We start from the raw sequence: 22350 nt of genomic DNA on the forward strand, positions 1-22350 counted from the left end.
TATAAGACAACTCCCCGCTACCATAACTGACACTCTTTTCAGCTGCCTTATCAGACAGACAAAGGACTACATGGATGTGAAAACTGAACTGGTCTCACGCTTTGGAGGAAGTCCTTGCTCAACAGGTGTAGAAGCCCAGAAGAGAAGGGGCTAATGTGTATGCCTCAGACACTGACAGCTGGATAGCTGTGGAGCCAACCAAGGACTGTTGGTAAGAACATGCTGTAAGAAAGAACAGGATGTGACTGGAGAAGGGGGGCATACAGGGGTAGGGCAACACTTTTCTGGGTCAAACGCCCTTGTTCTGGCTCCGGAGATAAGCACAACACAGTACAGCACAAGCACAGGAATGAGATAGAGAAGCGGGCATGGACTGTCCACCAAAGGTTGACACAATAGGGAGGGATCAAGACCCTTGAAGCCCTCAACCCATTTCCAGATAGGGTTAGAATAACGGACTATACATAAGTAATCTGCATAGAAAGCAAGAAACTTATCTCCGGGGTGGGGACAAAGGTACTCCCACAAAGCCTGGGCAGCACCCCAGGACACTGGACACCCTATCAGCTACACTGACAATGGAGCCAGGGCTAGTGATGTTTGTTTCTTTGTTTCCTTCCTTCTTTTCCTCCTTCCTTCCTCTCTCTCTCTCCTCCCTACCCCTTATTCAAAATCCACCAAAGTGAGTGGATTTAACATACCAATTTCCATGCCGTGTGTATAATTTACTAATAAAATTTTGTAAGTTTTTGCAGACTCTCTGACTTTTTGTCATTCCTTTTTGACCACAGGCATCTATGAATCTTGCGTACTCTCTTCCCCTTAAGGGTGAGAGGCCACAACAGGCCAAGAAGGAATATTTGCCAGATCTCCACTACATCAGGATAGGACTCTCAGCATGCTGTATCAGATCCTTTTGAATAACAATTGCAACTGAATTTAGCACAGTTATGAACACTCCACCTCCTCAAGACATTCTGCTGGCTAAGCAACAGCAAATCTGCAATGTACAAAATTACCTGATAATTTTCAAGTAAAGAAGTTCACTTACAAGATCCTCTCTTTCTCTTAGTTATTTTATAAAAAAATTTCAGAATTTGCACATTTAATATTTCAGAAAAGATGGTCAACCCTAATTAAATTACACTGATGACTACAGTGGCCCAAATAATTGGGGGAAGGGCGTAATTAGGTTCTGAACTTTATGTGCAAACTGGTATGTATCTTCATTATTCCACGTTATGAACACTGAAATGTTCTTGGTTAACTAATTTGTGAGAAAGAAAGATCCTGTGCTGCAGTACTCCATGCTCCGAGTACTGTACTTTCTTCTTTTTCCTCTCTTTTTTTTTCCCCCCTCCAACATAGAAGTGGTAAACTGACTTACTGCCAGGTTTTTTGTTCCTACAAAGGAAAGATAAAACACAATGCTGGGACTTCTTGGTATCAAGACACAGTCAGAGCAGAGGATGATCTGGTTTTGGATGAATTATGCCTGAGAAAAAATGTCATCTACCTGCATCTAAAACACCACCTAACAATTAAGATTATATGCATGATGATTCTTAGCCAAAATCACACATGTTCAATACTGAACAAACACAATAGCCTTAGCGGTCTTCAATGAATGCATTGATTATATAATAAAGTTTATGATCCATAATGAGTATATAAAGGATTACTATTGTTACTGGCAAGGATGGTAGCTACTACTCTGTATGAAGAGAGTATACATATAAAATTAGGCAAAAAAATAGTTGTGCAGCCTCCTGCCTTTAAAACCGAAAACCAACTATGCCTTTAATTGGTACTTACAAGTTGCAAATTTATTTTCATAGTTTTCTAACTGACCATGCCACAGCATTCCAAGTGAAATAACACTTAAATCTCAGATTAAATAGCATTTTAGGCACAGTTTTCATCTGTGGAAAAGTATTATTTTTTATTTTGTTGCCTTGCTTAGTTCTTTATAGTAAAATAGGAACTTTGAGTGTGGGATAGTTTTAGATTACTATTTCCCTTATATTATGAAAAACCTCCATAACAAAACCAATAAGGTTTTTGAATAGCTGACAATTAATTTTGTGACAAATATAAGAAAATAATACAATACAAGATTGCTATCTAAATAGTAAATCTTCCCCCAGCATTACATAGCACTTCTGGTGCCCCAGAAGACATGTCATTTGAACCTTGAATGTTCTGCCTTTTGATGCCCATTTTTCAGTGCTGTGGCAATTCATCAAAATGGCACTGCTTTCATGAGCAACCACTACAGAACTTTATTTGAAAGGCATTCCACATTCATCAGTGCAGCAGTTTCAGATTTCTTTTCTCCTCAGGTTAAACTCATTAAAAAAAACCAACCCCACAGTGATAACAAGTATTTAAATTATCCAAAGTCCCAGGAAAAAAAGAAGTAATTAAGCCTACTAAATCTGCACTGGAAATATGAAGCAATGCTGAAACTGAAGAGCCTTCAGTGGTATAGTAAAATGAAATGATGATCCCAAAGAAGGATATAATGGACATAAATAACCTAGCAGCTCCTTTCAGCAGAAAGTCAGCTCACTCTATTCCCTTGATTCTGGACTTGCCAGTGATTTGTCACTGTCTTAATTTTCTTTCTTAACACATCCAGCTTCGCACTAAATGACAAACATACTGTTCCCCGGCTGCCCCTGGAAGCTGCTTGCGTTCGGAAGGGAACACGGCAGGAGCGCCGTCCGCTGGGTGTCGCTGCGAGCACAAGGATAAGTGCCGCAGGGATCGGGAACCTTCCCGGCTCCAGGCTGCGACCGAACACATCAACCGGCCCCGTTACCTTCTCTTGGCCTCTTCATACTGCAGACTTAGTCTGACCTTCTCTGCTAAATTTGATTTACTTCGTGCTCCAATCTGTTGAGGGGGGGAAAAAAAAGTACGAATCAACAAAACCGAGGCAGAGGATAGAAAAATCACGACTTAAAATCAAAACTAGATTCCCTACCCACTCAGCAGCCAGCACCACACTTTCTTTTAAGTGCCTAGTTAAGATCTCATCTACTGTGATGTACAAAACAGCACTATTTTCTTCTGAGCCAGTTCGTCTATTTTTAAACTACTGTACTACCAATTGTCCATATTCCATCACAGTAAACCCAGAGTATTTTCAAAGAGGTCTTGTGGTGATTGTACCCAAAATTTTGATCTTCTACTTTGAACTCCGCTGAACTTGTAATTTAGGATTAAGTCTGTGCATTTCAGAGTTCTCTTTGTTTGGAAAACCTTGTACACTTTCTTCCTTACAACCTTAGTTCACAGAACTTCAAAGAAACAATCAAAATTAAGCACAGCTTTCTGTGTATATAAAATATACCATCAGTGAAACAGAGAAGGTTTTACAAAATCACTGAACAAGTAGTTCCACTAACAGTTTTTCAGCTCTGTAAAATGAAATTGCACATTTAAATTCTGCGATCTTGTTTCTGAAAATTAAAAAAATCTTCATAGGGAATTAAGTCTGTAAGGTTAAACATATCCAAGAGACAGATCAATCTTCACTGTACTGGAACTATTTGACTAAATTAGATAGTCAAATGCTTCATGCTAAATGTATGAAGTTCATCTGAATCTTGATTTAAAATTCAAGGGACAAAAAAACCAGATACCTGATTCTAAGTAATTCTCTGAAACAAATATATAGATATAAATATATATATATATATATATGCCTATCAGCAACAGTGAACAGTCATTTGATTCCAATTCTACTAACTGTAGCATTCTGTTTCAATTTCTCTTTACATTGGACAAAATGGAAAAAAGCTCACCTCACCAGAAATGTCAGTCTGAGACCCTGTATCCAGAGTTTGTCTAGGAAAACACAGCTGGGAGTTTACAGAACTGGAACTTAAGTCTGGTTCAGATGTTTCAATGGTTTGGTCAAGACTGAATTTCTCTCTCAGCTTTGCAAGACTCTGTCCAGGAAACAGACAAAGAAGTGGTGTTAAAATTCCTTTGCACTTTTACCATGTTTATACCAGTTTATCTCCAAAAGATATTTACATAAAAGACTCCACTATAAAAATTGCGTGTTTATTTCCTATTAAGGAAACTATCCTTTTAATCAAGCCATTGGTAGATGACACTAAGGGAAACCAATATCTGTGAAAATGCAAAAACTACTCACTTGGGTTTGTATCTGTTTTGGGATTTTGTTTGGTTTTGTTGTTTTACTGTTTTTTTTTTTTTTACTTGTCAACCAATTAAATATCTGGTTGATTAAAACAAAAAAAACTTGCTTTCAGAAATGGAAATAGGACAATTTAGATTTGTAAAACTTTCACTGATTCAGAAAATGGTCCTGCATCTCAAAAACACATCTCAATTTTGTCCACTTGATATTCTAAATTGTGATTTAGAGGTAACATATACATTGTACCTTACATACATGTTCAAAAAAATCTATATTCTCTAACAGAGTGGCTTTTAGATCTAGGAACATTAGAGGCTTCAGTTTCTGCATGTGAAAACTGATTTTAATACTAGTTTGACTTAAAGAATTTTGAGAATCCCTTAAAAGTATAAAATGCAAAGTATTTATCATCTGGGAAGTGAGTCATGTTAAAACAAATCCACACAAAACTTGCATTCAAAATACCTTAATTAAATCTTGTTTTTCTCTCTCGCCTGAACTTATTGCCTTTCTGATGGACTTCAGTTCCCTCAGGATGGCTTTGGCCTCACACAGTTCATACCCACTCTGGCCTCCAGACATTTTTTGGTCAATTCTGTGGAAAGAGAGAATATTAATACCAGATACAGAAAATAATACTAACATTTCTGCTGTTCTACTTCAGGCAGAAGCATACTTAGAGAACAGAAAGGAAGAATATGAGATACCATTTCCTGTAACAGACATGCAAAAAGGAAAAACTACATTGAAATCTCCATTCAAATACTACTTAATCCTGGGCAAATGTGTCAAAGCTATGTAGCATACACACAGTGTCCAGAGAATGGCTTACCAAAAGACTTCTATTCATTCTACCACAAGTACCGAGTTATCACTGACAACACTGCCAAAATTCCCATCCCCACCATAACTCTGCAGCATAGTAGCAGCTTTTGGGTACAGCTTTCATACAATTAAATGTTTGTGATCCTTACAGAAGCAGAATTTATTACTAGTAGTATTCTTCTACCCAGACCCGCACTGGGATATGGGCAGACAGGCAAGTTTCTTGGTACTAATCAGCCTTTCCGAGCAGAAACATAAGCAGCACCATTCTTGTCTTAGCTTCCCTCTAGTTCACCCTAATCCTTATCATTAACCATCTGGTACAGCTGTTGTGCTCAGCCAGTCACCAGGCTCTCTTTATTCACAAAATCTCTGGATAATTAATATCATATGTCATAGACTGGACATTAAATTCCTGAACTATCAGGATTTTGAAAATAATTGAAAATTGAATTAATTAAATTGAAAATAATTTTAAAAATCCCTCCTAAACTTAGAGATAAAAAGATGATTCATTTTAGTATTTCAACATTTCCTTCAAAAACTATAGTTTGTAAGCATATTTCCCTTGTCTCTAGTTTAATTGAATATTTCATAGCATCATGGAAATGACTGCAGCTGTGCTTCACAAAATTAAAATCAACAGCCACCTTGACAAAAATCAATCATTTAGTAGAGAATACATTCTTTTATAATGCAATTGGTTTTCTGGATTTTATTATCATCCATCATCTTTGCTGAAAGTCTTTTACCTTGTGAGTGAGGAATGAACAAACATTTTAATGATCAGAAGTGATCTTAAGCATCTCCTGCAAGAACAGCAACTTGCACAAAACACTTGTAACTGTATTCTATTTTTCTTCCAGTTTTAGCCACAAAGATATTGAAGTTCTAAAGTAGTCTTTAAAGCTGTGAGCATGCCTGTTCTCCTTTCTCCACATTTCAGTTTTTGTACAAACTAAACTGCATTTATGTAAGAAAATTACCTATGTGACTCTGCAATAATTTCTATTCAAGGATGTATTTGTTTCAGCTTGAAAGTTCCTCAAAGTCTTTCATAGGCAGGCACTTGCTGTCTGACAACACTCAATTTTTGGTAACTTATCAGGTTGCTAAGGTCAAATAGATACAGGATAAGCCAATAACTGGGATCATGAATGAACAGCTGGGTAATACACCACATGCTGTCTAGAATATGACGTGCCACATTCAAATTGCAACTGCTTTATTCTGTATATAATTAAGATAGACAAGAAGGATCTCTGACATGTAAGATATTCCATCATCCTGTTTTAAATTAATGGGATTAGTACTGTTTGAAAGTGGCTGACTGAATTTTAAAAACAAACGTCCATTGTGTTTCTGTGGAATGCTGTTGACAGTTTCTGAAACATGCTTTGGATTCCTATCAAAATGGCTTGTGAACAGGCTGCTTTGAAACAATACTTCATTGTTGAATTAATATAATAAAATCAGCATGATTGGCTAACCTTTAATCCTGGGACAGCAGCATGAGTTTTTATTACCTTAAGCTTTAGAATCAATATGTCTTTCTTCTTCCAAATTTTACTACAAATGAGATCTGATTTATGGTTAAATTCAATCATCTATCTTTGCTGGTCTTTATATATTTAAATAACAGACAAATCTTACGTTTCTGTTTAAGTCAAAATGAAGAAGGATCCTCCTTAGGTGCTGAGAGTTTTCAGTCCCAAATTGACTTCAGACTCTTCATACAAAAACCCCACATTTTTCATCCATTTTGACATGTCTCTGATTACGACTGGTCACTTTCTACACCAGATTTTCTTTCTCACAGTTAAAAAATGCCTATTTTTTAGAAGTGATCTACTAAAATACACAGGCAATAGCTTACAAGATGTTTTGATTAAAACTGGGAATTGAACTCCAATCACTCAGCTCCAAACACAGATGATCTGTCATCCTTTTCAAATCACTTCTCCGCATTTTAGTCCTCTATCTGGAATATGGAAATGCTCTTCCTTTTTCCCACCTTTTGTCCATTTTCTGTATGTATTTTTCAAGCTCTCTGGGATAGAGATTATTACTTATCTGACAGCATCCTGCCAAACACAGGAGGTCCTGAGGAAAAGGGTAAATGATTCCAGACAATATTACACTAATGCTGCAACAACTGCTTTTGCTATTGGAACTAGTGTACTAAGAATAAACAGCTCAGCATTTTACTGTAAATGTATCCTTAATGTTTGGGTACATACCATAGAACATATGGATACATACTACAGAAAACAACTAGCATTAATACATTTCCCTTCACATTAGTCAAGAAAACACACTTGTTAGCAAAGTTTCCTCTGCAGCAAGTTCTTTGTGGTGACAGTTCCAGTAATGTTTAATATTTTAGGGCCCAATTTTGTAAGTCAGGAGCAGCAGGGATTGCTCAGACTGAAAAAAATTCATTCCTTAATAATCCAATTGGTTAAACACCCAGAAAGCTCATCCGGTTCAGCATCAGTCCTTTGGACACCAGGCATTCCAGTAACTGGAACAAAGAAAGTCAAGTCTCTAATCCTCAAATTGTGACTAATTTAAAACCCTGCACAGTTGTGCACCATTCATACCTCCAAGAACAGCACCCTTCTCTCTATCTCTTTTGAGCTCAAGGGTGAGGAAGGAGGAAAGACGGTTTTCAAAATTTAAAAAATAGCAACTTTAAATGAGACACACAAAGCAGCTAATTTAATCCTATGGACCCTTAACCACCCTTCTTTCTGCCTCTCTGCAACACAAGCTACCTCATGAAAAAAAATAAGAGGGGAGAGAGATTTCTCATGTTGACACTTGCACAAAAGGTTTGCCATTTCTACAGATTTCCTGCTTCCTAACTACAACAAAAAGAGTTACTAGGTCCCCGTTTCCCCACAATATTTCTCTCAGATGAAATGGATTCAATTCCATGCCAAAAAAAAAAGAAATTAGGTGTTTGAATTACGTCAGTTTCTACTATTTTCTTTTACTCACTGTTGCAGTGTTTCAAAGCCCTGTTCCTTGTACAGCAGCTCTTGCTTCATCTGAGAGAGTTCCCTCTTCAGCTTCTTAACCTTGTGTGTTAAATCAAAGCAAGAGTTAGAAAATTCCTCTTGTTAAATGGTGTAACACATGGCTTTGAACAATTACTGTATGCTCTACATCAGATAACAGAAAAAGAGTTAATTGCTCTACTGACACACATTAAAAAAAAAAAAGGATCTGTTCTCTTCCTGATGTCTATGGGCAACATGCTTTAGTATTAAAGGGACACAAGCAGATTAAATCACATTCCTTATTTGTATTGATACCACACTGTGTTATTAAACCTGAGAGAACTTTAACAAGTAATTTACTTCTCACTTGTTAAGTATGCATTCCAACTGTCCTACAGAGACATGCCTGTTTACTTTTCAGCTTATTATATTTTCACTTTTTCATTCCTGGAAGCTCTCAAGTCATTTGCACTGTAAAAGACAGTGTAAAAGACTCTTTTTTTCCCCTATGAACCATCCTTTCTTATACAGCTTTCCAGACACTGGATCCCTAAATATATACTTTACACTCATTGAGTTCAAAGACAACAATCACTAAACACATATGGATCACAAATATACATGTCTATTTAATAGAAATATCCTTGGAAAAACATTCTCTACTTTCCCTAAATTTGTATGGTCAATTGCTTCTTAATCTTAATATTGCTATTTCAGATGTCAGCAGATATGAGTACATTACAAAATATTTATGAATCAAGATTAAATAAAAAATCCTCCATTTAATTTTTAATGCCATATTTTCCAAATGTTTGAAACAAAATTTCTGGACTACCCGAAAAGGAACGCACTTAAACACAAATGAATTATCAGCATACACATAGAGACAAATGTCTCCTTGAAGTGCAGAGTCCCAGATTTTGGTATTCATACATCTATATCTGGCTTGTTTGTACCACACATGCTAGCCAGATATTGTTACACTTTGTAATTTTCCAATCATTAGGGTGAAAAAAGGAAAAGCTGAAAGATCCCCGCTGTCACCTACCACCGAGAAATTCTTGCTTGTTTTCATAAGGTCCCCAGATATCCAACTCTTTTGAAAAATTTATTATATTAAGAATTTAGACCACTTTAACTGAAATTAACTTCAAAATATGTCTCCAAAATGTTTTGTATCCAAATCCTGATAGAATTCCTACTTGCTGATATTCTTCAAATTAAAAGAAGAAAAAAAAAAGTGAGATTCCCAACATGCCAGGCGACTAAAAGTACTGAGTACCAGCAGCTGCTGAAGCTTTCCAAGAGACTTAAAATTCTTTAAATTTCTAAAATAACTAGTGATTTGCACAGCCTTCATACAGGTTTATGAATGATACTTAGGCATTCAAGTTTGTATTTTCTGGTTAATGAATTTTCTGTGACAGAAATAGAATGTTTTTAATCTCCATTTTCCCCAAAGCAAAATCTGTTCTCTGGATGAGGGGTAAGGTTCAGGCTTTTGGAAACTATCATACTAGTTGCTTTACTTGACAGAAAACTGTTTTTATTTTGACTATACTGAATAGTTAACACAATAAATACACAATGTCTCTAAGTACACATTCAGTGCTCTTTAACTATTTCTTCCTTGACTAGAATGAAAACCCCAAGAGTAATCTCTCAAGTGTTCTGATCAAGGTAAAGGGAAATGTTCCAGGTAAAGTGATGTGTAAAACATGAAACAACTATGAATTTTTCTGAAAAATACAGAAAACTTATTTCTTTTAAAATCAGAAATGTGAATTTACAGTAAGAGCAGAAGGCACACTTGATTTCAACTTAGAGGACTGGATCTCTCAGAAACCATTACATTTTCCTCAAGAACATCTTCTGAGTGTTCTCTGCTGTACTTCATCATCATTTCATTATCAAGAAATGTGAGTTGGGCGCATTATCCTAGAAGGATGTGACCTACATCATAATATAGAATGTGTTTACTGCATCATACCTGCATTAAACTATTCTTAGGCTCGTTGTCTTCACCTTCAAAACTTTCACATAATTCCTGGTTTTTCACAGCTCTTCACTTGTTTTAACATTCATCCCCTTCCTACTGCTTCTGCACATCATCCTCAGTCACCTAACAGGTCTCTCGCTTCCTCCTTCTAACTGCATCTTCAAGCAGGCTCCTGTGCTAAGCCCCTTCTATTCCCAGCACTCGAGTACTAATGGAACAACACGACCACCCTGCCCCTGCCCCCATCACCCCTTATTATTTTATAAAGGTGCCTTCCCTACTTGCTTGCTGCATATGCATAAAACTTACTGTGATCACATATGCTTTGTGCTGTTTGAGTGATCTTAATGATTACTAATTAAGACCTCAAATGGGCCCACTCAAAGTCCACTGTAGGATCAGATCCTTCAATTTTAATCTGATGAGAAAGACCTTTCTTCTCCTTATTTCATTTAATAGCTATCTGACTTCTGTCATATTTTCTCCACAACCTACTGCACAATAGGCAATTCATGTATCCAGAAGGCTCCATATTGTGCATGGACATATTATGCACAGCCAACAAGGAAAAGGCCAAAGGCCAACTCAGAACTTCCTTGAATGCTGAGTTTCCCCCCTCCAGCCACCACTAATCTGATGATACCAGTAAGCCTCAGATACTGCGAGAGAGAGAAACAGGTTTAGTTCAACTGACCCAGTAGTTCACTAAACAATGTGCAAATTCTAAGTAACTGGCTAGCAGCTTACTAATGACTAACTTTGTTTCTCGTTAAGTCCATGCATGCATATACTGCAAAATGCCCAAAGGTGGCATATTAGCAAGCATCCTCAAACATTCAAATAAGGGTAAACTATGATAACAGCCATACCTCTCTTGCCATCTTCCATGAAAACCACTTTCCAGCCCTAGCATCACAGGGCTCCACTTTTTCTTATATCAATTTTCATATCCAGTGGCTTTGGATGGATGACAACACACTTTACGCTGATACAGATATTCTCGGACTGCACCCTTCTAAACTCTGCAGACAAGATTCAGGTCACCTATTTTAGCCACATATGCAGGACTTTGCAACGCCAAAAATCAGGTGTTGGGAACCAGCAGGATATTAGACTCCTTGACTCCAAGAAACAATGAAGAGAGGAAAGCACCTCCAAAAAACATATTACTGTGATTAACAAATCTGATTCTTTCCTTGGTGAGCAAATTGTAGATCTGCAGTCAATGGTAATGGGACAAAGTGAGCACAGGACCATGTCTGAATTTTCCCCTCTGACCTGTAGGTGACTATATTTAAATTTGGTCATGTGTTTTGTTCTTCAACAACATTGTTAATTTCCCAAATATACTGGTGATTGCATTGCCAAAGGAAATATCCGTTACTGCTCCACTCATTTTAGAAATAAGCTATCACCTTGTCTCTTTTTTCTTGTTCCTTACTGCTATTGATTCTTCCTACTAAGTTTACAAAATCTTTCCTCCCACCTCCTCCAGCACTAAAATAAGTTCCCTCACTAGTCACCGTCCCTTCTCCTTAAAGGATAAGGGACTACAAATTGAGTTTGTTAAGGAGGAACAGGTGTTCAGTAGGCAGGAGGGCAACATCCAGACACGAGTTTTAGAGTAAATTCCATCCCTGATTTATACTGGGTTTTAAAATGTTAATGAACTATTTCACAGTTCCTTTTAAATATTAATTGTTTAGATTCCTAATCACAACTCTTATTCTAGGTGAAGGAGAATGTTACTCTCTGAGGCTTCTGTGAGTGCTGCTCTGTGCAGAAACCAGGAGGGGGCAATGGAAGAGCTGAGTAAATGCTGTTCCTTGTGCTGCTTCTGCTCCCCCAGTCTGTATTCCAGGCCACATTGAAGAGATATGCTGTGAGGTGCTGTCTTTTTAACCTGGTTTGATTTAATGGTTTTTAAATGGTTTGATTTAACTTTTTTCATTATTAACTACAGAAAGTCTAGGATATCCATAGAGCATTATATGCTGCAGCTGAAATAAATGAACTCCCTATATATATATTTTAAATGTCCTCCACATCATTTCCTCCTTATTCAAGATAAATTCACTAGAGACTAAACTGTGAATGAAAGTTCTTTAGAGAGTCTGTTAGTGACCATACTAAACACAGCTGACCAAATAATGGATTTGGGTTCATTAGCAATTTCAACATGCAGACACAAACTTTCATCCTTGATCTGAATTGATACATTTTGACAAAACAGAGAGAGGTTTCACACTTTTATTGGTCTAACCAACAGAAACTTCTGAGGCAGTTCATGTAGCTTATGATGCATTTCTAACAGAAGAAAGGTTGCGTAAAAAGTCATCTAGCTGCGGCTCACCTTGGCCTATTACATTTCAATTTTTACTATTTCTTTTAAAAACAAAAGCATATAACTGAAAATAGTTATCAGATTTATTTAAACCCACATCTACTCAGAATATCTGTCAAAGTTTCCCCAAAATGTGTTACCTGAAGGTACTAGGGACAGCTTTAAAAATTAATTTATTCCTAGTATATTAGGAAGTTTCAGTACCAGGGTACAAGATACAACTGCTAGTTCAAGTTATGCTTATTCTATAGTCATAAACTTTGCAGAGAGAATCCAAATGAATACGAGTTAGGTACTCTCACCCTTAATCTTGTAGTGGAGATTTCAGCCTTCAAAATGTCAGGGTCATACTTTGTGCTTGATGAGGAGGCCGAAAACACTTTTTTTAAAAAGACAGAAAAAAAAGACAAATATTTAAGTACTTTTAAATCACTAATTGGTCCCTTCCTTGATGAATCCACATTGATCAAAAACTACAATGTGCAGAAAAACATATAATACTTTTTTTAAAAAAGCCTTTATAGAGAAGTCAGCATTGCAGCATGGCAATAATTAATGAATAATCAAAATTTTCCTCTTACTTCCCCTACTACTGTATGGCATTTCTTCTCATTTACTTATCCCAGGATCCTAAAGTAGCATCTCATTCTCCCTGGCTTTCTATCCTGTGTGCCATCTTGTGATCACTTCCTTCCTGAAAGTTGTAATTTCTAAGGAGATCTCTGGAAAGCAGATTTATTCAGAAGCCTGGTACTCAGTCCTTCTGCAGATGTACGTGCTACTCTTATCACACTTCTAAGAGAGGTGTTTGGCCAATAACAGGCCTCTGACAGTGCTTTACTGTGTGCTGATTCCTTGCCCAACACTGTAATGTGTGTCTGTGCTTCACCCCTGGTCACAGCACACAGGCTACAGAATTATTGTCTGCTCTTCTTATAAATCAGTAACAAATTCCTTTCTTGGTCTATCACAGACACCTGCCAACACAGTAGGATCATTTCGGTATCCAGATATGAAGGCAAGAGATCCTATTTACTTTGAACCTAGATCTAGCAGAATTTTGTCCTGACAAACTCCATGACAAAACAGATTTCAGAACCAACTGTTCTAAATCATGGCTCAAAGGAGTTCAATTGTACCAGAGAGAAGAGGGTTCTCGCCAGCAGAATATCTTTATATTAAATAAATAAATAATGCAGGGATGCTATCTATAAAAATGCCGGAGTACAAGGTGTTCATAGCAAAACTTTAAAACCCATCCTAAAGAGAAACAGGATCCCCTGCAAGGCACAGATCAAAGGAGTTACATTGTACTCTAAATTGTACTTACAGCTTGTACGAGAGCTTGACTTTTCTTTGTAGGCACCATTCAACCGTACATACTCATCCAGTGCAAGTGCTAGTCTCTGTTCTTTCACCTGGTAGAGTTCCTTCTGAGTACTGAGAGCATCCTGGGCTATCATAAGATAATCTTTTAACATTCTCTCTTGTTCTTGACGCCATTGTTTCCTGGGATCTTCTATTTGTGTTGTTTCTTTATAGGAATAAAATAAAGGATTTAAAGAGACCTCTCCTGAAACCCATTGACAACTAAAATTGCTTCTTTGCTGTAAACCACAGTTAGAGTTTGGTTACCGAGCAGGTGCTTGACTTCATCTGCCACAATAGCGTGTGTAAGAAACAGTACTTAAGGGATCAGTTACAAAATTAGAATTTAAGGTACAATAGGCAAATGCTTATATAGATCATTCCCGTGTCTTCAATTTTAAATTAGTAACATCCTAAAACTCAAAAAAAAATTTTTTTTTGCATCAGAGTATTTGGAAATAATGGGATCAAGAAAGTCTTTCAATGACATCTTAAAAATGCATTTCTGTACAAAAATTAAAATCAATCTTAGCTATTACAGTTTTTTCAACCCCCTTCCTCCCCACTTCATTAATTTTTACAGCCATATGTTATGCATGATTTTAGTGGTTATCTCTCTCCTTTCACTCTACAAAAACAATTTTATTTTTCCCCCTATAACTGAACCAATAGATCATTAACTCTCCAGATCATCTCACCTAACTCTATCCCTATTCCTTCTAGACATCTCATCCAATACACAACTTCCTTTTACTGTCAATAGACAAGAGAGGGTTGCCCTCAGAGGGTACTTTACTGCATCAAAGATGGGTATCCAAGATATTTGGGACCAAACTGTTTTTTTGAGGTGTCTCCTTTTCACTGACTACTCAGGTAATATAAATGAGTAGGCTGGAACAGGCCTTTAATTCATGACAGGTTTCAGGTCAAGCATTTTAACTCCAGCAGCCACACAGAAGACAGACTTGCATAGGATATGTAGACAAGAGGATCAGACATACATAGTGGTATATATTAAGAAGGTATATGATAAGATCAATATAACTGCAGGTTTTAAGATTTTAATTTTAATGTAAACATACAAAGAGGATGAATTATGGTTGAATGATCAACCTTATCTCCTGACTTAGTTCAGCACTTTTTGAAGCTGTACAATGAATATACTTCCTTTAAAGCTGTACTAAGTACAAAAACGTTCTCATAAGACATAGCCATGAAAAGTTTGAAATCTAAATGCAAATGTGCACCTCACTTCCTAGGTCACATACTGTAAATCTGTAGAGATCTACAGAGATAAAAAGTAACAATCAGTACCAAAGTATTTACTTGAGAATTTTTCTGCAAAATGTAGGAGGGATGTTTATTCTCTGGGTTAGATTTCTACCACTTTAGTCCTTTGAGTTGCTTTACTGTGGAAACTAATGGGAGAGGGGGAAGAGAACAAGTGGCTGAAGACATGGAGAGGAAAAAAAACTGCAGCAGAATCAATGTGATTGCTCCAAACTGTAGCAAGAGAAGGCACTCTTTCAACTCCATGTATGAGAACAGATTTTGTAACAGCGAAAGCTGATAAGGGCAGGTTCTGGTTAATAACAATTTCCAATATTAACTACCAGTTTTTGAAAAGCCTTTTCTCTTGATAATATCACATAAACAAAAAGACATGCAAAGAAAAGCAGCATTTTGTAAAACTAACCCTGTAGAATTCTAAACTGACAATGTCTATGGAACTATACCCTCCTTCTACCATTTATAAATGTGACTTATCTACCTGGGAAAGCCATTTCTTAGATGTGCACAATGGATGCATAGAGAGCATAAACCACGTAAATCCAAGTGTGGTGCAAAAAGATTAAAGAAGAGAAGCTTTATACACAGTTGTTTTTTCAGTAACCCTAACAGGAACACTCTCTCCAAAAAACTAACTATAGCTACAGACACACATACACATAGATCCATGTTTATAGTCACCTGCTCTTTTACACAAAGATATTGGGCACACAAAGAAGCAAATCAATACCTTTTCTCTCCTAAATGGGCAACACATGTTCCTATCTGTGCCCACTTATTGTTGTTGTGCTTTAACACACTCCACATTCACAGTTATTTACACAAGATAAGAAGTGCTGGTTTCCAGAGTTGTCCTTTTTTGTGAAGCAGGATGAAGAGCATGAAGCAGGATTCTCATGGGTCAATGATCAAATACGATAAATGCAGTTATGGTGGTTTTTTAGAAGAATGTAATGATGTGATTGTGTTTTAAGAGTGCAACCAGCAGCCACCAAATAATCTTACAAGATTGGAAGGTCTCATCTTCGAGCATGTTGTAGGTAATTGCTTTGTAGGTTTTAAGTGAGGATTGCTCAACATGCAGCCCAAAGACCAAATGTAGCCTGCAGAGTTCTAAAATGTGGCCTACAGATGCCCTGTCCTTGCGACTGCAAGAGAAGGACAAAGCTGATCAACAACAGATTATTTTGTATTGCTGACAAATACAATCCAACACTTTCTTTTTGCCTTTCCAAGCTGCAAGCACAAAACAATACTATGATTATATATGAGCTTTTATACTGATATATATTCAACTTTTATACTGATAGTCATAAATGAGTTAAAGGTGACCCTGCATTTTAAAAATTGCGCACTGTAACTTCAGTATACCAAGGTTTGGGTATTTGCCTCTGTAGGTACATTGACTGGTCAAATTACTCTCAGCCGATTCTATCTGCATATTTTATTCTGGAAAAAATGCTCAGTTGTGAAAATACATCATCATGGAAAAAGCAAAGCAGTGTGTAATGACTATCCCAGAATTGTTACTCAACTTTTACCAAACAGAGAAGACTCTGAATATTTTTCACTGTACTCTTCTTAAATATTATGAAGCCGAAAACCCAAAAAAGCATATCACTTGTTCAGCAAGTTGTTCATCTCTCTCTCTATATATATGTAAAAATGTGTCCTTGTGTAGCAGCACCATATGCTTGTTCATCTATGCTTCTCAATCATCTCCATTTTAATCAGTAGGTCTACCCCGCAGAGCAAAAAAAACCCCAAAGACAGAACTATGGACAATATTTCTGGTACTGTAGCGCTGCATTTTGAAAAGCATGTTCATTTGAGCACAAGGACCTTCCAGGAGCCAACAATTTTTTTTTAAAAGCAGGGTTCTTTCAAAATCAAATATTTATACTTCTCAGAGTAAAGCCTCAGAAAGATAAGGATTTTTTTCCTTGGACAAGAATGTTTCAAGCACCTGCTGTTAAGGTCAAACTTGTATGCACAAGAATATTATTGGGATAGTTAACATGCAAGTCATTGAGGGAGCAGCTTGCTGAACATTCAGAAATGAGTTGTGAAGCCCTTCATGCTTAAACCAAAGTGAGATTTAAATCACAAAGAACATCCAAACTTTTTCCTACCCTTATTATTCAACAGCTGATGTAAAATAAACTAGGGAGATCTCATTCCTTTAATAAGGCAGATAAATGTTTCCACTGGTGACTGCAACAGGATGCCTTATAACCTTGTCTGCGGCACATACAAAACACAGAGCAGATTGCTAGCTACATGGATGGGAAGATGTTATTTCTGCACATCAGGTGAGGAGTAAGCACTGGTAATGAACAGTAGACAGAGCTGTAGAGTTGCATCTGTTCTAGAAAATGTAAACCGGACTTCAATCATTAGCAGCAGAGAATCACAAACCATCCCCTTTGGCAGGGCCTCTCTAAAACTTTCTAGAGAAACACAGGTATGAACTAAAGGAATCTACTTCAAATGGATCTTTAAACAACTAAGAGTTGTACTTCAGGTTCTATGAAGACAACCACTTAGATTAAAAAAAAAAACTGTATAAAACAACTTCCTCTGTCCAACCACAATGCAAAAATAATGATCCATAGTAACAGAATGAAAGGGTGGTGGTGAGCATAATATTCAGGTTACACATTCCTAATTTGCATTGGTTTTAGCATCGTTTGGCAAAGCCACTTCCAAAGCAAAACTACTCAATTCTATTAAGAGATCTTAGTTTAAAACCAATTAATTTAACTTGAAACAAATTACTGCAAGTGCATAGTTAATAAATTTACGAAAAAATAATAAACAAGCAATTTATTTCCTCCTATTTTTAAAGAACTGAATGACTACCCAGATTAGGGGGGAAATTCTGTGGTCTCGCCCAGCGGAACTGCACAAACAGCAGGATGGCAACGCTCCACCCAAGGACGTTATTGTGCAGTGAAATGATCATAGCCCTGTAACACAGAAGAGGAAGCTGTGCTGGCTTTAATCATACTGCTATTCATGAAATGCACTCTTCTTGGGTCACTGCCAGTCAGGTTTCATGCACTTAAACTCGGCAAAAAACCTGGCCCAAACAATAATTCAAAATCAAAATGCCAGGACTGACTTTCTGCCTTGAAAGTTTTGTTTATTCTTTTGGCTGGAATGTGCTTCAAGGGCAGCAATGTTATGCATGCTCTGTGTAATTATACACAGGATATATATTAAACATGGAATACAGGCGATGGTAAGGCACGTCAATGTTTTTAAATGAGATATTTTCATATGTTATGTTCCTGTCTACTATCAAGCAACTCTGCCAAAATTTTACAGTCTACTTGAACAGAAGGAAACTATTACCTTATCAGCAGTAGATCTTATTTCCATAAAATATGAAATTAAAATCTCACTAGAAAATCCCATAGGAAAGGGAATGGCTCCTTGGCACCCTACTGTGAGACATGAGAGAACTGAACATTTTACTACAGGATTAACAATACGTGGAAGCAATAGTTTCCAACATCTCCCCTTGCCAAAAAAAAATAATAGCACTGACTGGGTCTAGAACAACCCACATGTAAATAATGTTCAGTTAGACACATTGCATTTAGGCAACACAGTTAGAGAACAAGTAGTCTCAAGTAATCTAATGTGGAAAAACAAAAGCCATATATGCTAAATTGCTACTTGAGGAAGACAAATACACAGCAAGAGGAGACAAAAATCATTACATACTTTTCACTCTGAAGAGAGAACTCTCATCCGTTTAAACACATGCCCATATTATTCCAGTTTGTAAATGTTGCAGAATCACCATCTCCAAAGAGAGGCTATTCCAAGCGAAACTAACTGATCTGGCAAGAAACGAGGACCAGAGACCTAAGACCTCTAGAAAAGAGAGCAGAGGGGAGATCACGCCACAGCTGGAGTTGTGCAATAGCTCTCTTTTTTGGCAGTGATGGTTTCCATCATATCACCTCAAACCCACACTCCCCAACATTACACATTCACAAGTTCTCTTTTACACAGTCTCTGGTGCTAACTCAATCCGATGCAAAACCTGTTTTATGTACTAAACCCACTCAAACACTAACTGGCTCCAGAAGATAACATAAAAGCAGATGCATCACATTCTGGCAGGTTAAGCAAGTTGTGACATGCTACCAAAGGTCCAATGAGCCACTATAAAAGAAGAAGAACTAGACAGCTGGGGCAATAATCTTTTTTTTTGGCAGCAGTAAGCCTACTTACAGATCCACTGGATTCTTAAATATAGATCTACTCATCAGCACCATGCACCTTCTTCCTCATACACTAGAAAATTTCACTTACAGGAAAATTTCCAAACCTGGAAACCAGAACTACCAGACAAGAGGCAGCAAAACTGCAGTGGCTAAGTCCTGAAAAGAGGGTAGTTCTAACTGATGCAGAACTACTGCATGTCACAGCTGAGCTAGATACCCTGCATCAGGGTGGCAATTTCTCTGCCTGAAACAGTAACTGATGAAAAGATAACTCCATTACACCTGACATCTCTGGTTATCTTGCATAATAATTGCAAGACTACTCCTTCCAACCAAACAGAACCCTACCTTCAAGAGAATACGACAGGCCTGAAAACCGTAAACCCAACAACTGACTACATTCAGGATCTCTCCTCACTGGAGCCTCTCCTGAACCCAGTGGCTGAAGTACACAAGTTAAATCCATACTGGTTTTTCAACAGCACCCAATACCTCTGCTGTACATTCTACTCCACAGAGGTGGTTTGAGAAGGAGGAGATATCTGGAAATCAGCTTACTGCATGCTGAGAGCAAGCCCCTGGAAAAGGGCTGCAGGCCAGTCAAACCAGGGTCAGGCGCAGCAAAGGAGAATCAGGATTTCAATGGTATCTTGCACAAAAACATCTGCAGATGGCACAAAAAAACCCAAACCAATCCTTTCATGTATCACATCAGAGGAAAAATGGTGTCTGATACTAACTATCACAGGATAATATGACTTAGCTTAGTGGTGGGTGGTGAAAGCAGTTTTATCAACAACATTACATAATCATTATGGATATGTTTATTCTACAAGTATATCTCACATTATTTGATAAACAAACTGGCTTTCAAATCTCCAGTACTTTTGCATGCAAAGCAAAACTACATTTAGGGGAAAAAAAGTGCAAATATTACTACATTGTACTTCAACTGGCATAACAAATATTGCAGGCAAATGAGATGCAAGTCTTAATGTTTAGCAAAGGAGCAAATGCACTAGCAGTAGTTTCAGAGAGAATAACCAAGTGTTACTAGACTGCCTAAAGGAATGTACTTTATTGTTTACATAGCAAATGCTTTCTGAATGCTTTTTTTTTCTTATTCCTTTTTCCCCCCGCTTTTAAAAATACTTACAAAAGTAAAGAGAGACATGGATGAAAATTAGGTTATTTAGAGTATGTTCAAAATTGACGTCTCTACAGTTTGTTTCCTGCATCAAACTTTCATCCCAAAAAAAGGAATCCTCTCTTCCAGATACCTTCTTCACTTCTCCATAAAATAATTCTGTGCTTGAATTTGAGCAAAGAGAGAAAATGAGAACTTTTTCCAGCTATACTGTCTAAGTATGAGCAGATTTGCAAGAAAGATTTATTCAAAGACTTTTACTATCAGATTCCTCTAGATATCAGGTAACATATGCTTATATATTTCAGAGTAAAATGCTGTAGAAACTCTGAGCATCTTTTTCTATATTATCAAGAAAGTAGGTAATATTCTACTGCTAAGGTTAGCAGAACTAAGACATAAGAAAAAGATGCAAGTATGATCTTTACATAAATGCCAGCAGGTAAAATCATCTTTAATCCAGAGCCTTCATTGCTTGAGCCCCCCTTCTGTAGCCAGCATGCACCAGATTACTCTAATCCCTTCTTATAGCCAGGGCACAGAGAAGACACTTACCTACAAATAAGATTCAAGATAAGATATACTGCACTTGAATTTCCACCATGTGCGTTTGCTGACAGTCTTCATAATTGTTTGCATGTCCCCTTTTGCTCAGAAGATGGTGGTAGGTTGTGGGAACAAACAGTGTACAATTATGATCATGATACAGCATGTGACTCCCTCAAGTACTGGTAATTGCAGACTCACGGTGGGATTATCAGATTTCTTCCTTTTCTGAAAATACAATCTGGCATACTTTCATAGATGCAGATGTACTAAAGTCGCAGGCTGGAGCAGAGAAGAGTCAGTCTATCCACAAAAGTCCCTGTGTTAGATAAACCACTTGCACAGGCATAAACTAGCATGAAAGCCTTTAAGATTACAACAAGAAATAGAATACCTGTAGTTAAAATATTGTGCTGTAAGTATCCAACAGTGTAGGTAAATAGTTAGGCTTTGAAATTTTAAGAAGGACACCAAGTGAGCAAAGAGGAACCTTTGATGAAGTCTATTCTTGAGCTAAGCAGATACAAACCCCTTCGCCTTTTTTTTTTTAGCATCTCTGACTCAATTTTCTTTTTCTCTGTGGATGAAACAGTGATGGAAAGCTGTTTCTGGAAAGGTACATTCATGCTTCCAAAGGGGGCAATTCAAACTAAGTAGGGAGGAGCCGCAGAAGCAGAGAAGGTAGTTGTCCAACTCTGTTTTAAAAAAAAGTGCTGGGGGGGAAGGCAGGGAGAAAAAACATCATATTGACTACAAAGTACAGAATGGCGAAAAGAAAGCAATGTGATGGTCTGAAATTGTACTAGGCTAAGAAGAGCTATTCCTTCCTATCATTATCTTTCAAATACCATCACTCAGTTTCTTTCTGCTACCTTTGCCACCAAACATTACTAACAGGAGAGTACCTGTTTTATAGGTTAACTAGATCAATGTAATGCAGAAAACAACCACTTGCCTTGTTATTCCTGAGACTGAAGATAGGAACTGAAAGTAAAGAGGGTAAGTTATTTAGGAACACATAGGGTGCTGAAGGCAAGGCAGAATCCAGTCCAGGATTCTCTTAGACTATTCATGTCAAGCCAGAAGTAGAAGTTTCCCTTTCTTGCTCCTATTACCTCCACAGTTCTTCATCTAAACACACACCATGCAATGATCCAGATCAGAAAACCTGAGCAGCTGGGGGAAGGAAGAAGAGGTGGACAACAACTCGCACCTCAGGAAGCAGAGCACTTCCCCATTGTCCATGTTTACTACATATCCTCACACTGACACAATGTGGGGGCAGAAACCAGAGCAAGCAATGACTGCTACTTCAGCTGCCACCATCACCAGAGAAGTGCACCTGGAAATCACAGCTTCAGAGTCAAAACTGCTTCCTGAAAAGTCTGCACAGAGCATGGAACAAATG

General features: G+C 37.4%; 1 protein-coding gene across 1 annotated transcript in view; it reads right to left on the bottom strand.

Moving 5' to 3' along the window:
- The window catches only part of WWC2 (WW and C2 domain containing 2), a 104659-nt gene that overhangs the window by 41802 nt on the left and 40507 nt on the right, over positions 1–22350 (bottom strand). Inside the window, exons 3-8 of the mRNA XM_027676652.1 lie at positions 13681–13884; positions 12653–12729; positions 8006–8085; positions 4643–4772; positions 3813–3959; positions 2825–2898 (exon numbers count right to left, since the gene is read on the bottom strand). Of these exons, the coding sequence (XP_027532453.1) occupies positions 2825–2898; positions 3813–3959; positions 4643–4772; positions 8006–8085; positions 12653–12729; positions 13681–13884 (712 nt within the window). The remainder of the gene's footprint in view (positions 1–2824; positions 2899–3812; positions 3960–4642; positions 4773–8005; positions 8086–12652; positions 12730–13680; positions 13885–22350) is intronic.

The sequence above is a fragment of the Neopelma chrysocephalum genome, unplaced genomic scaffold (assembly GCF_003984885.1).
Source record: "Neopelma chrysocephalum unplaced genomic scaffold, ASM398488v2 Primary Assembly neopelma1_42, whole genome shotgun sequence".
In the NCBI taxonomy this organism is placed as follows: Eukaryota; Metazoa; Chordata; class Aves; order Passeriformes; family Pipridae; genus Neopelma; species Neopelma chrysocephalum.